Source organism: Bos indicus x Bos taurus, chromosome 19 (genome assembly GCF_003369695.1).
Source record: "Bos indicus x Bos taurus breed Angus x Brahman F1 hybrid chromosome 19, Bos_hybrid_MaternalHap_v2.0, whole genome shotgun sequence".
Classification (NCBI taxonomy): Eukaryota; Metazoa; Chordata; class Mammalia; order Artiodactyla; family Bovidae; genus Bos; species Bos indicus x Bos taurus.
The window spans coordinates 55060145-55073966 of record NC_040094.1 but is presented as its reverse complement, the minus strand read 5'-3'; the positions used below and the strand labels follow the sequence as shown (position 1 = coordinate 55073966).

General features: G+C 53.5%; 1 protein-coding gene across 1 annotated transcript; it reads right to left on the bottom strand.

Moving 5' to 3' along the window:
- Nucleotides 1–303: 303 nt before the first annotated feature.
- On the bottom strand, nucleotides 304–13748 carry TK1 (thymidine kinase 1). Its single transcript, XM_027518395.1, has 7 exons — nucleotides 13564–13748; nucleotides 13419–13450; nucleotides 12262–12372; nucleotides 9305–9398; nucleotides 1913–2002; nucleotides 1498–1617; nucleotides 304–1252 (listed from the first exon to the last, which is right to left on the bottom strand). The coding sequence occupies exons 1-7, from the start codon at nucleotides 13711–13713 to the stop codon at nucleotides 1049–1051; spliced, it is 801 nt and encodes a 266-aa protein (XP_027374196.1). The 5' UTR covers nucleotides 13714–13748; the 3' UTR covers nucleotides 304–1048.
- Between the last annotated feature and the right edge of the window lie 74 nt (nucleotides 13749–13822).

Genomic DNA, 13822 nt, shown 5'->3' with positions numbered 1-13822 from the left:
TTTCACAAAATAAAACCTGACCTCACAGCCCCAGCTGGCAGCACAAACCAAGGCTTCATCTTTTCCAACCAAGCCCCAGGCTCCTGCATCCACTCATCTTGACCTGAAACCCTCCCAGACAGAAGAACAGGCAAACGTGCCTCTTAGAATACTTGATGCTCATCTCTCAGTTAAAAAAAAGATTTGTGGTTAAGGGGTCAGGAGTACTAGAAAAAGATTTGAAAGGAAATCCCCATACCTGAATCATGTCAGAGGTTGTCTATAGTGAGACCCGGGGAATCCCAGACAGTTAAAAGAGAAATATGCTTTTACCAACCAATAAATTTTAATATTAGTTATCAGTTCCACACACACACACAGCCCCCACCTCCTTAGAAGACAAGCCCATGGGAGCTGAGCCCCAGAGCAGGGTGAGTGCCACCCACGTGGAAGAAGCTGTAATTCCGGAGAAAATGATCGCCAGATCAGGAAGGGCTTTCAGCCCAAAAGGAAATAAGAATAAGTCCAGCCATCCCCAGGGGCAGCCGGGAGCCCTGTCCCAGGCAGAGGGACCAAGTCTTTGCGTGGGAGGAGGCCCACGCTGAGCCAGAGGTGCTGGGGTATGGACTTCCCAGTGAGAACAGAAACTCAACAGCAAATGCCACAAACTGGGAAGAAGCCGGCGACGCCGATGTCACAGCAGCTTGTGGCTTGGCCTCACCCCAAGAGGGATGGCTGCAGCGGCCAGATCCCGCCCTGCAGGGCGGCCAGCTCCGGCCTCGGGAGACTGTGATCGCCCCGCAGCTGGGATGGGAACTGAGAAAAGCTGGTGGGCAGGCGAGGAGGGAAGTGTGCAGTGCAGACCACCAGCCGCCTCCTTGGCCTGGGAAAGGGCACAGCAGCAGGGACTGCTGGTGGTGAAACCTCCACCTCCCCCCATGCCCCTCCCCCACCACTTCCTCCTCCAAGAAGGCTGGGCAGCTCTCGGGCATCCGCCAGGGGGCGACAGCGGGCGAGTTGGGGGGAGCAGGTGGTGGGTGAGCGCCTGCCATGGGGAGGGGCCAGGACCTCAGTTGGCCTGGCTGCACTGCCAGATCTGATGAGTGGCAAACAGCTTCCGGACTCCTGGGGCCTCCGCGGGCTTTCCCAGCGTCATCGGGCAGTTCTCCTTATTCTCTTCGCTGTCCAGCACGGCGGGCTGACCCGAGGCCTTCTTGAAGTAGCATAGGCGGCACACGGAGTGGTACTTGTCTGCTCCTCCAATGACCTCGACCTGACCGTGCGACAGGAAGCGCCTGGATTGAGCGGGGTGGGGGGCGCAGCGCCCCATCCCTCGCCCTTGGGAGAAGGCAGAGGGCGGCTACTTCCTTCTCCACACCCAGCCTCTTGGTGTAGGCGCCCCTGCCTGCCCCCCACCCACCCATCCCTTGGAGAAGGCAGGGGGCAGCTACCTCCTCCTCCACACCCAGCCTCTAGGTGTAGGCGCCCCACCCCTGGGAGAAGGCAGGGAGTAGCTACCTCCTTCTCCACGCCCAGCCTCTTGGTGTAGGCGGCCTCTCGGAAGCACTCCATGCACACTGCCGTCAGCTTGACCACGCTCTCTGCCAGGGGCACCAGGTTCAGGATGGTCCCAAAAGCCTGTACAATCCACAGAAAGACGAGTGCACGCTCATTTCGCCGGGTGGGCTTTTCCTGGAGACCCTGACTCACAGCCCTGAAGCCAGGAAACTAAGCCTGGACCTCGCCTTCCCCCAGAGCACCTGCCCTAGGCGGGTGGAGTCGGGGCACCCCAGGGAGCTGGGACTGGCTGGCCCGAGTGCCTGGGCTTGGGCATGGTGTGGGCATCCAGGGCACGCTGGGCTGTCCATTTCTGTGCACTGCCCAGGCCCCTCGGTCCCCGGACCCACCCTAAGACCTGGACCAGACACTTCACCTTCCTCTGAAAGGTCCCATCCAGCGCAGCCACAATGACAGTCTTCCCCGAGTTGGCCATGTTCTCGCAGAACTCCACAATGTCAGGGAACTGGAGGAAAGGGTGAGAGGAGGAGGAGGAGTGAGCTTCTGCCCTGGGCAGCAGCTTCCGGGAGCTGCGGACACGCTGCCAGGCCCAGAAGCTCCACTACCCGCATCCAGGTGGAGCTGAGAACAGGGCCACCCCAGCTCTCCCACCCACAGCTTCCCAACTTGCTCCCCCATGGCACCAACTTTCCACAGCAGAGCCAGGCCGCACTCCAGGCTAGGCGCCTGGACCTGCCACCAGGGTGATGCAACCCAGGTGGAGAGGCTGTCTGCCACTGCAGTGGACCAAAGCTCAGATCTGACGCTGCCTCGGGCTTGAACCAGGTTCTCCATTGGCTGTGACACTGGCAATGACTTCACGTTCCTGAGCCCAGGAAAAGGCAAGGAAGGCCCCTGGTGATGTTTAAGGATTAAGGACACACAAATAATTTATTACATATGCTATTTGGCTGAGAGGCAGGCTCTGTGTGTTTGCTTTTATTTTCTTCTTTTAAACATAATGTACCATGTGATGCCTGGAGAAGGGGCAGGAGTTCCACTGGCCACTTACAGAGCAGGATGGCTCAACACACCACCTGCGGAAAGTCCTTACTTGGTAAATAAAATTTCATTTCAAGTGGCCCAAGGGGCCACTACTTAAACGAATCTTTTTGTGACCTTTCACTGGTCAATCATCTATCTGGTCTGTGGGTTGGGTGAAGTGGGGAGTTCCAGTGTTTGGGCAGAGGGTCTCTCTCCAAGCTACTTGTGGAGGTGTGTAGTTACAAGACCCGAGGGCTCACCCAGATGAGGACCAGGACAGGGCTTGGAGAACCCAAACCAGTTCCAGCGGGATCCACCAAAGCCAGATCTGACTGCCCTCTGCAGGGTTTGCCGAGCCTGCACTATGTAAATGGCACCTCCCACCCCTAGGCTCCAGCCTGGCTCCAGGTGAGGCCCCTCCTTTTCTCTAAAGGACATGTCACAGGTCACAGAAATGCAGCCCCCAGCCTGCAAGGACCTGTCAGCCAGTGCCCCCCACCCCGATCCCTGTTGTCACAAACAAAACCGTTTCTAGACACTGCCAGAAATCCACGGGGAAGGTGGAGAGCAGAACCACCCTGGAAGGAGCACCTTCTTCATCCTACCCTCCCTGTCCAGTCATGGTCCCTCCACACCAGGGTTTGGGGACCGCGAGGGGTCCTCCATCCTGCCTGCTACAGTGATGCCCGCGGTCAGAGAGCTTAGTTCTTCCACCTGAACTTTGTGCCCTGCTCACATGCCATCCCACTCTCTGCCCAAACACTGAACCCGGGGCCCCCAGAAGGGGGTCCTGAATGATCCAAGGTACAGTCAGAGCTGCCCAGGTTGTCTGCAGCATCCCCGAAGGCCCACTGGTAACCAACCACGTTACTGCCGTTTGTTTCTATCGCCACTCATTTTTTTAGGTTATGTTACGGGCTGACTTGGGAACCCTCCCACCCCCCCAATCCTTATGCTGAAACCCTGACCCCCAATACCTCAGAATGTGACCTTATTTGGACAGAAGGTCTTTGCAGAGGTCATCCAGTTAAAGCAGGTGTGTAGGGTGGGCTTCACTCCAGTAGGAATGGTGTCCTCGAAAAAAGGGGAAATGTGGACCCAGGGACAGACAGAGGAGCAGACGAATGTGAAGAGGCAGGGAGCAGATGGCCACCTGCACGCCGAGGGGACCGGCCTGGGACAGACTCTCCCTCACGGCCTTGGGGGAACCTGCCCTGCCCACACCTTGATCTTGGGCTCCCAGCCTCCAGAGCTATAGAAAATGAATGTCTGTGGTTTAAACCACCTGGTCTGCAGTGCATGTTACAGCAGCCAAAGACCCCAGTACAAGTTACATTTAAAGCGGGGCTTCAGAGGACCTAGCCAACGCAGAATTTTCTTGGGAGACAAAAATGATCACCACAGGGGATCCAGCAAGAAAAGCAACAGGTAGGGTTTCTTGACAGTGACAAGCCTGTCCGTGTGGTTCATCTGCTCACCCAGCACCAGGGCTGACCTGCCGAGAGCCGCTTCCTGAACAAGGTATGATGGGGGCGGGGAGGACCGAAAGCGGTGGAAGCGGAGGTCAGGCAGCCAGGAAGGAGATCCGCCCTTGTCGTCATGTTGCCCAGTGGTCGCAGCCTCGTGATGCTCGACGGAAGCACCCCGGCCCTGCCCAGGCGGAGACCTCGCTTCCTAGCAGCCCGGCTGGCGTTGATGGTTGCAGAGACCACAGGAGGGGACAGGGCGAAGGATGTGACAGTGAAGGATTCAGCCGCTCCACCACGAATGGTAAAGACTAAATGAGATGCCCAGACCAAATACAGAGGCAAATAAACCAGGAAGAAATATTTACAGCATGTAACAAAGTGGCGCTGGCTATATCACATGACCCAGAGGAAAGACAAACCAAGAGGAGGCTCTTTACAAAAGGAGAAAACAGGGACAACGTCAGCCACCCAGTAAGAAAAGAGAAAGGCAGTCAGAATAGAATATGTGTGCGCAGCCACCGCCGCCTGCCCTCCACGGGGGACGTCTGCAGACCCGGCAGTCCCCGCCCCCCTCCTGCAAGCCATCCATGCCCCTACAGCAGAGGACTGTCCTGGGTGGCTTCCAGGCTCTCCCAGGGTGAACACTGAAGTCCTTCCTGCTGACCAGGCCAAAGCCCCTGATCTGGAGCACACTCCTGCCTGGGAACTTCACCCCACTTTCCTTCCAGCCCCTTTCTGACCGTCCTCATAAAGCATGATCCCCACCGGGGCTCCACCTACTCACATGGCTTTTCTCTTCCCTAGTTGCCAAAACTTTTACATATCTCTTTCCCCCAGCTAGAATGGAAGCGCAAGGGCGAGACCCTGGCTGTACCCCCAACACCTAGAACACTGCCGCCATACGGCTCAAGCTCAGAAAACACTGCATGAACAAACCCGACCCCTTGGCCAGTGATTCCAATACACCAGATAAACCCCAATACACCAGATGACAGCCCAATGTCCACCCACACGTCCATCACAGCCTTTAAGTGCCATACCCAAGGGGCCGGGTCATGCAAGACACGGTACATTCACAAGGATAGGTGTCTGTTGATGTGGAAAGATGGTCACAACACGTGATATGAACCCAATCTATAAATAGATATATATGTACGGAGACTAGAAGGATACAGACAAAATGTTCTGTGATTTTTGTTTTGTTTTTCTGGGCAGCGAAAGAGAAGGGCAGGCCAGCGGCAGGAGCTGCCTGAGCTCACAGTGGGCCTTGGGGTTGCTGTGCTGAACAGAATTAATTTCATACAACTAATTTCATAGAGTTAATTTCATGAGCTTCTGGCCCGGTCACACAGGGCAAAACCAGACCCCTTCTAGGGAATACCCTGGGGGTCCAGTGGTTAGGATTCAGAGCTCTCACTCCCGTAGACCCAGGTTCAATCCCTAGTCCAGGAACTAAGATCCCACACGTTGTGTGGCATGGTCAAAACAAACAAACCAGACCCCTCCCTAAGCATGTCTGAGCACGGACAGATCGTAAGTAAGCATCACCTAGGCTATGGGGTACCAAATGTCCCCCCTCCTGGCTAAAGGAGTGACCCCTGCTGCTTCGGCCTCCTGGTCCACCCTCCCTACAGGTGACGTTTAAGATGCTGGTCAGAATCATCGCTCTTCCAGGGACACCAAATCAAGAGCCAAACCGGCCTCCAAAACCCTCCCAGGAATGACCTGACACCGCCCCCATTTCCTAATAACCAAGCCCTCACCCACACCCCCCAGTTCTCATGCCAGTGTCTCCCTGCAACTACAATCCCCAGTTGTTCAGTTCTGGGGCTATTCCTGGTGGTCTCTGGACAGAAGACATTAGTAGTCAGTTATGGACTTTCTTCTTAGATATAGCCCTTCCTGACTTTTCCCAGATGAGCCCCCTTCGTACTTGTGGTAAAACAGAGATAAGACGGGCACTCAGGGTGACCCCGTGAGGCTGGCGTGCCCAGGAGCCAGCTGCCCAGCTATCACTGCACCCTCAGCTGGTAGCCTGGGGACTTCAGACACACCCCTCCCTGACACCTCGTCTGCACAGGAAGGATGAAGGAAGGAAGGGGCAGTCCTTTTGTCCGGCCCCACGTAGAGAGGCAGCCTCCAGACTTCTTGCTAAGCAAGACCCACAGGGGTGAGGATCGAACAGAAGACTGGCGATGTTTCTATAGGGCGTTTAATAAATACTTGTGATGGAAACTCAACTGTGACTTGCTGGCCAGAGAGGAAGCAGCCATAGAAACAGAACAGAACTGGGGGTCCAGTGGCCCACCAGCTCCCGAACCAGGGCACTTGGCTCTCAACCAAGGAGGTGTCAGAAGAGGAAGGTCCCTGCCAGGGTGTCCAGCTCAGCCCTGAGAAGACGCTTTACCTACAGCCAGGGAGCAGAGTGGTTAGCGGGCACACACCGGGCCTGAAGGATGGGAGAGCTTCCCCAAAGCTCTCATTCCTTGTTCTGAGAGCCACCCCCCAAAACTGACCCAGGCTCCCCAGAGCCTTCTGGAGCTCAGAGTCTAGGAGAGAAAGGGAAGAGCTGCAGCCCTGTTCTCCCCTGAAGCCCCTCTTACCCCAAGTCCCTCCACCATGAAGCCACAAAAGAAAACCTAAGTGTACGTGTGTGTGTGCATGGAGAGGCCAGCTACGACACAGCTGTGTTCAGAAGCAAGCTGACCATCTCTGAGGTCAGAGATAGAGTGGTCACAACAAGGTGGGTGAATAGACGGATGCAGCCTGGCTCCCGGAGCAGGTCCGGGCAGCCAGCAGTCCATCTCCAGAGGGCACACACCGAAAGATACACCCAGTGTGGGGATAGAGGATCCCCAGTCTCAGGTGGGAGGGAAGCATGGAGCTGTGATCACCATAACAGAGCCTGAGACATCCCTGGAGGACATTACAGCCCATTACAGCCTGAGCCACTGGCTCCACCCTGCCCTGGGACCTGGAAGGCAGGGCAGGCAGATTGCCAACCACTCACCTAACAAAGAAAAGTATTTCCTTAATTTTCTATTTCCTCTTCCTCCAGGGCACAGCACTGGACCAAATGCACAGATAAGGGAGTGAAGTGAAGTCGCTCAGTCATGTCGACTCTTTGCGACCCCGTGGGCTGTAGCCCACCAGGCTCCTCTGTCCATGGGGTTCTCCAGGCAAGAAAACTGGAGTGGGTTGCCATTTCCTTCTCCAGGGGATCTTCCTGACCCAGGGATTGAACCCAGGTCTCCCGCATTGCAGGTAGACGCTTTAACCTCTGAGCCACCAGGGAAGTCCACAGATAAGGGAACCGTATGCCAAAACTCCAGTGGTGAGAAGGCAGCAGAGGCAAGGCACACGTGCGGACCCTGGCATATGGAAACCACCCAGGGACCCACTGGGTTCTAGGGACCTCTGGGTTGTCTCCTCTCTACCGTCAGCATGCAGCCACCTGGACTGATCTTGGAAGTCACATGTGAATACAGGGGCCTCGTTGGCAGGCCATCCCACCACTGATGACTTGGAATACCTTTCTTTCATGGTAAGCTACTGAAAATTAGGGTTTATTTGTCACAGGAGCCACATTACCCTAACGTAATGGGTGGAGGTGGGGGATTGAAGTAAAGTCCCTCGGAAGTTTTAGTTTCATCCATTCAAGACACATTTGAAGAAATAAAACACTGCAAAAACGCTGGAGAGAAACTAAGATCACAAGAGACAACCCACACGCTCAGCCAGAGAGCACGCTCCTAATGACCCGGATGCAGAGTGAGCTGGAGACGACTTTAAAAAGAGGTTTCCAGAAAGACAACAGAAGGAACAGAATTGATGCTTGATTCTTAAACAAGGGTATCTAAATGTCCATCAACAGATGAATGGATAAAAAAGATGCAGTACATATATACAATGGAATACTACTCAGCCATTAAAAAAGAACGAAATAATGCCACTTGCCGCAACATGAACGGACCTGGAGTGAGTCAGAGAAAGATATCATATAATATCACTTATATGTGAAGTCTAAAAAAAAGGTACAAATGAACTTTTTTACAAAACAAAAACAGAGTCACAGATGTAGAAAACAAATTTATGGTTACCAGGGGCATGAGGTGGGCGAGGATAAATTAGGAGATTGGGGTTGACATACACACACTACTATATATAAAACAGATAACTAATGAGGACCTACTGCATAGCACAGGGAACTCCACTCAATATTCTGTAACGCCCATATGGAAAAAGAACCAATAACAGAGAGTGGATGTGTGTATACGTATAACTGATTCACTTTGCTGTACGCTTGAAACTAATTCACTGTCAATCGACTGTACTCCAATACAGCAGAAACAAACAAAAACCCCAAGGGCAGACTGTTAAATAAGCCACAGCCAGTATAAAACAGGATAAATAAAAAGAAGACCCCCCTGGACCACACTGCTCTGAGAGAGAATAGACGGGCTCCCTGCCCAGGAAAGGGATCAGAGAGGCCTTCTCCTGAGCTCTAAGGCACGCGTCTGCGGCTTTTCCAAAGCAGCAAGGGGAAACACTGGCCACGTGCAACCCCGCTAACTAGAAAACAAAACAAAGCCATCTTCACATCAAGATGGAGAGCTTCCCACCGACACAGCCTGGCTGTAAGAACTACTAAAGGGTGTATTTCAGCAGGAGGAAAAATAAACCCATAAAGAACAAGCAAGAGGGACTTCCCCAGTGGTCCAGCGGCTAAGACTCTATGCTCCCAACGCAGGGTTCAGTCCCTGGTCAGGAAACTAGATCCCACATGCCGCAACTAAGACGTGGCACCGCCAAATGAATAAAAACAAACAAACAAACAAAAAAAACAAGCAAGAAGTATCAATGAGCCAAACCAAACCAAACCCTTCCTTCTGGTATTGAGAAATCAAACTTTTTTGTTCATTGTAAATTTTTTTTTTTAAAGGTACAATAAATTCCATGTAACGGTAACACGGAGGGGAATTTCCTGGTGGTCCAGTGGCCAAGAGTCTGTGCTCCTAATGAAGGGGGCCCAGGTTTGATCCCTGGTCAGGAAGCCAGATCCCCCATGCTGCAATGAAGACTGAATGAGACCCAAGCAGCCAAATAAATACATATTTAAAAAAAAAACAACTCAGAAACACAGAAAGCAGTAAGGGAAATTCAAAGGGTTTTCAGATACTAGTTAAAGCAAATTAACTTAACAATATTTACCTACTTAAAGATCAGAATAGAACCAATAACCTCCAAACCAGCAGAGGAAAAAGGGGGACTTAAGGGGTTCACAGGAAGAGCAATGTCAGGACAAGTCAACTTACAAACTGCCCTTCGTCGATGCCTATGACAGCCACCCTCTGCGCATCCTGGATCACGTCCCGGAGCAGACAGGCTGGCAGGGCCTCCATGGTGTTCCTGGGGACAGAAAGCCAGAGTGTGGGCAAGGCAGGGGAGCGCCCTCACGACCACCCCTTCCTTGCAAAGCAGGTCAAGCCATCTGCCCAGAGCTTTGAGAAGTTAGTGCCCGTGGGAAGGCATCTGGGAAGGATAGTAAAGGTCTTTCTTCAGAAAACCAGCTATTCAACATGAGCTATTTCACTTTATGCTTTGGACTGGAAATTAGCCATGCCCAATGTAAAGGTCAACCTGGATGCCAAGCTCTTCTCTGCTGTGTGTGTAAGGGGAGGGGAGGGGCCGGGACACAGAAGGGGTTAATTCATGAGCTACAGTGTCCAGGGCCCATGACGCTTTGGGGATGAATGAAATGTTTTAAATTCTTTTAAAAATCAGAATAAGGGGCTTCCCTGGTGGCTCAGTGGTAAAGAGTCTGCCTGCCAGTGGAGGAGGCACAGGTTCAAGCTCTGATCCTGGATCCCGCTCGCTGCACAGCAAGGAAGCCCAGGCGCCACAGCTACTAAGCCTGTGCTCTAGAGCCAAGAGCTACAGCGACTGGAGCCCGTGTGCCCAAGAGAAGCCACCCCAGTGAAAAGCCTGCTCACCGCAACTCCAGTAGCCCTCGCTCGCCTCACCTAGAGAAAAACCTGAACAGCACGGGAGATCCAGCCCCAAAAAATAAAAATAAATCAATAAAATTATTTTTTAAAAAACCAGAATGTGACTCTGTCTGAATTATTTTTGTCTTTCTAGCAATGTACTCATAGAGTATAATTTTTTTCTTCTGATAGAGGAAGGGGCCCATGAAAGTCTTACCATGGCCCTGGGTAGACCATTAGCACCAGAATCTAAGACTTGCAGGCCCGTGCGCTGGCAGAGATAAGCTGGGAACACCAATCAGCAGGGCAGTGACCTAGAATTCCCTCCTGTGGACTCCTCTGGCTGATCACAGGATTTCTAACAGACCATAGAGCTATTAACAGGCAGAGTCGGCATTCAAATCCACATTCATGCTGCTGCCTCGTATGTCCTAAAGGCAGATTCCCACCCAGCAGAGTATGAAAGCGAAAGGCAGCATGTGGGAATGTTCCAGTGCATTAAATGACTCAGTGAATCCTGCCCTGCCCCCACAGCCAGGCCTTCTGGAAAAGGAAAGCTAGTTCTTTGTCTTCTTTTTAAAAAGTTTCTGTTTTTCTACAATGTTATTTTCTCCTGTCTCCATTTCTGCCTGCTCCTCTGAACTAGCCTTGCAAGGGGCTAGGAGCTTCCTGAAGGTTCTGCAGTTTACAGCTAGAGTGGCTCAGACCATAAAGAATCTGCCTGCAAGGCAGGAGACCTGGGTTCAATCCCTGGCAACCCACTCCAGTATTCTTGCCGGGAAAACTCCCACGGACAGAGGGGTGGCAAAGAGTTGGACACGACTGAGCAACTTTTACTTCACTTTTAAAACGATGCCATAGTGATTATCTTACAGTTACTTTACGGTCATCCTGCTTCAAGCTCTGGGAAGAGTGTGAAACTACTTCCTGCATTTTAAACCCCCCACCCTTCCCCAAATAAAGAAAACCAGAGAGCAGGCAAGGCAGTAAGCTGGTTCCATCTCTAGCAAGAGCAGCGTCTCTGGAGCTTTGTCACCCTGCCAAGCGCTCGGCCTCTGCTGGGGCTTGTCCAGGCCTCTAGAGCCCATGTCAGAAAGGGTTTGTGACCCTGGGGCAGGGCTCGGATTTCACGCCATTTAACAGACTCCAGAAGCTGCCCTTCTGTTTGCTGCAGTGTTGCCTCTACTGCCTCACTGTCCTCCCCTGATGCTCCCCGAGTCCCATGCGGCGGAGGCCTATGTTTTAGGGATGAGAAGGCAAATTTGGAGATGTAAATGACCTGCCTGCAACAGACAGCAGGTCAGGGAAATGTCACTCAATGTTTAACTTAACTCGGAGTCCAGGGCCCTCTAAGCCTCAGCACCTGCCCGCCTTCAGAACCCCACTCGTTAGCCTATGAAATCACCCAGCCTGTAAAAACTAACCATGCCGTATGTTGAGGCCACTCTCTCCTTCTGAGATGGGCCACACTCTGTCTGTGGTGTATGTTTCTCTCTAAATAAATCCACCTCTTACTTTAAAAAGAAAAAAAAAAAAAGCTCCCACCCTGAAACCACTCACAGCATGGCCTTGCTGCTGGGGGCTCATGTGGACAAGTCTGGAAGACAACAACAGTGTCTCAGGCTCCAAAGTATGAGGCCCCAGTCTGCTGCACGGAATGGCAGGAATGGTACTAAATTTCACCTCCAACCTCAGGCAGTGGACTGAAATGTCCACAGGGCGCAGGCAGATAGACGTAAAAGGGGGATGCTCGAAGGCCACGAGATGACGGGAAGTCGAGGACAAGCCAACTACAAATTTAAATAAAATTCACTCTGCAGCCAACAAAACCAGCCTGCATCCTCCATGGAGGTCAAGAGCAGGAGGTCAAGAGTAGTATCCTTAGTCAGATACTACTGACATTTGGGGCTGGATCATTCTTTGTCATGAGGCGGTCTATGCATCATAGAATGTTTAGTGGTATTCCTCTACCGACTAGTTGCCATCATGCCCTTATCTCCTCCTGTGGTTAAAAATTAAAAAGATCTCCAGACATTACAAATAGACTCTAGAAGGCAAAATCACCTCCACTGGGTTAAGAACCACTGGGCTAGAGTCCCAAGAAAGGCCAAGTTGTAGGGTACCATGCCAAGCAACTAGGAAAGTTTGCAGATTTAAACGGTTCCTTGTCAGGCATCAGCATTATTAACCATCCACTCTAAAGAACTCTGACAGTATGTTCTGTGAATTTACACCGGGCTTCTCACAAAAGGTGTGGGGACAGGATGGAAGAGGTAGGGACTGACCGGTCATGTGTGGAGAAGAGGCTGCTGTAACGCGTGTCTTTGGCATATTTGATCACCAGGCACTTGTACTGGGCAACCTGGAAGCGACGGACCCGTCTCATCAGCTCAGTACTGCAAGGTAAGGCCCAAGCGTTAATGTGGGCGAGGAAGACCCCATCAGCTCAAGCTGGGTTCCCCACCGCCTTCTGGGGGTCTACAGCCTGAGTCCCACCCATGGAGGGGAAGGTTGCAGGGCAGGGTGTGGGAAAGACCTGTGAGGACAGAGAGGGCCCCAGCACAGAGTTTCAGTCTAGACCCAGGAAGGAGGAGCATGTCTGGGCAGGAAGTCATTCTCTACCGGGAGGGTGTCAAGGAGGAGCCCTCAGGTGGTCCAGGGAAGGGCTGGAGGAGTGATTCTGTTAGGAGCACAGGTGGTGTGGGCAAAGGAAAAGACCACATGCAGGGGAGAGGGGTCCAGATTCCATTCCAAAATCATCTCACCCCACAGTTCTTCACCTAACCTGAACTAACAGAACTTTTTGGTGCAACAAGGAGAGCATCGAGTCTGTGTCCATGAGCCCACCCTGAGCCTCACCATCGTGGGCAAGGGCTTTGAGCTGGAGGGCTCTCCCCCAGGGCCATATAGGAAGGGGTCAGGGGAGTTACTGGGAGCTCGCTGGCGCCACCTCGGTCTGGGATTCGGTCTATCACTTCAAGGAAGCAAAGTTGCCAGTGGCTTGACTCTGCAGTGTTCAGAGTGACTACCTTCCTGGGCCGTCTAAGGAAACAGTCACACTGGAAGGAAGCGACAAACACCGCAGGGCGCTCAGGGCCCGGCCACCGTGCACACGCCCTTCAGGTGGGGCTTTAAAGGGGCTTAACGACGACCAGCTCCCGGAAGGATGGGTGGTTGCAAGGCCCCAAGCGGAGGAGGGTCTGACGGAAATGGGAGGAGCGCCTCCTCCGCGAGGTATTCCACGGAGGAGAGACGTTCTGGGCGGGAAAGCGGGGGTCGGACAGCGGGAGATGTTCTGGGGGGGCCAGTGTTCTGAGAGGGGCCGCAGGTTCGGGGCGGGGTGGGGGGCGTCAGCGGTGGATGGCGTCCCGGGGGGGCTGGAGGAGGAGCAGGGAAGCAGGGGAGGAGGTCCTGGGCCACCCCCGTCCCGCAAGGCCATTACCTTTTTCCTGAGAACATGGGTCCGAGAATCACCTAGGAGAAAAGGAGAGGTCACTTCGGGCCCCGGGGCGCATGGATATCCAGGGACCTCCCCGCTACCAGTCACGACTCCGACCCTGACCCCGACCCCTCCCCGGCGCCCGCACCTGGATCTGCCCCCGGGTCTTGCTGGGGGAGCCTGGCAGCACGTTGGGCAGGTTGATGCAGCTCATGGCACCTTCAGGGAGCTGGCAAACCAGGCACTCTGCGCCGCTGCCGCCGCCTTGCAGGCTCCCGCCGGTTCCCGCGCAGGGCATGTTATCCCGGCGAGCAGGCCAATCGGAAGCCGGGGCCGCCATCCCGGAACCAATCACCGCGCGGCCGCGGGATTGGAGGGAGATTTGGCCTCAGCCCGCCCCCTCGTGG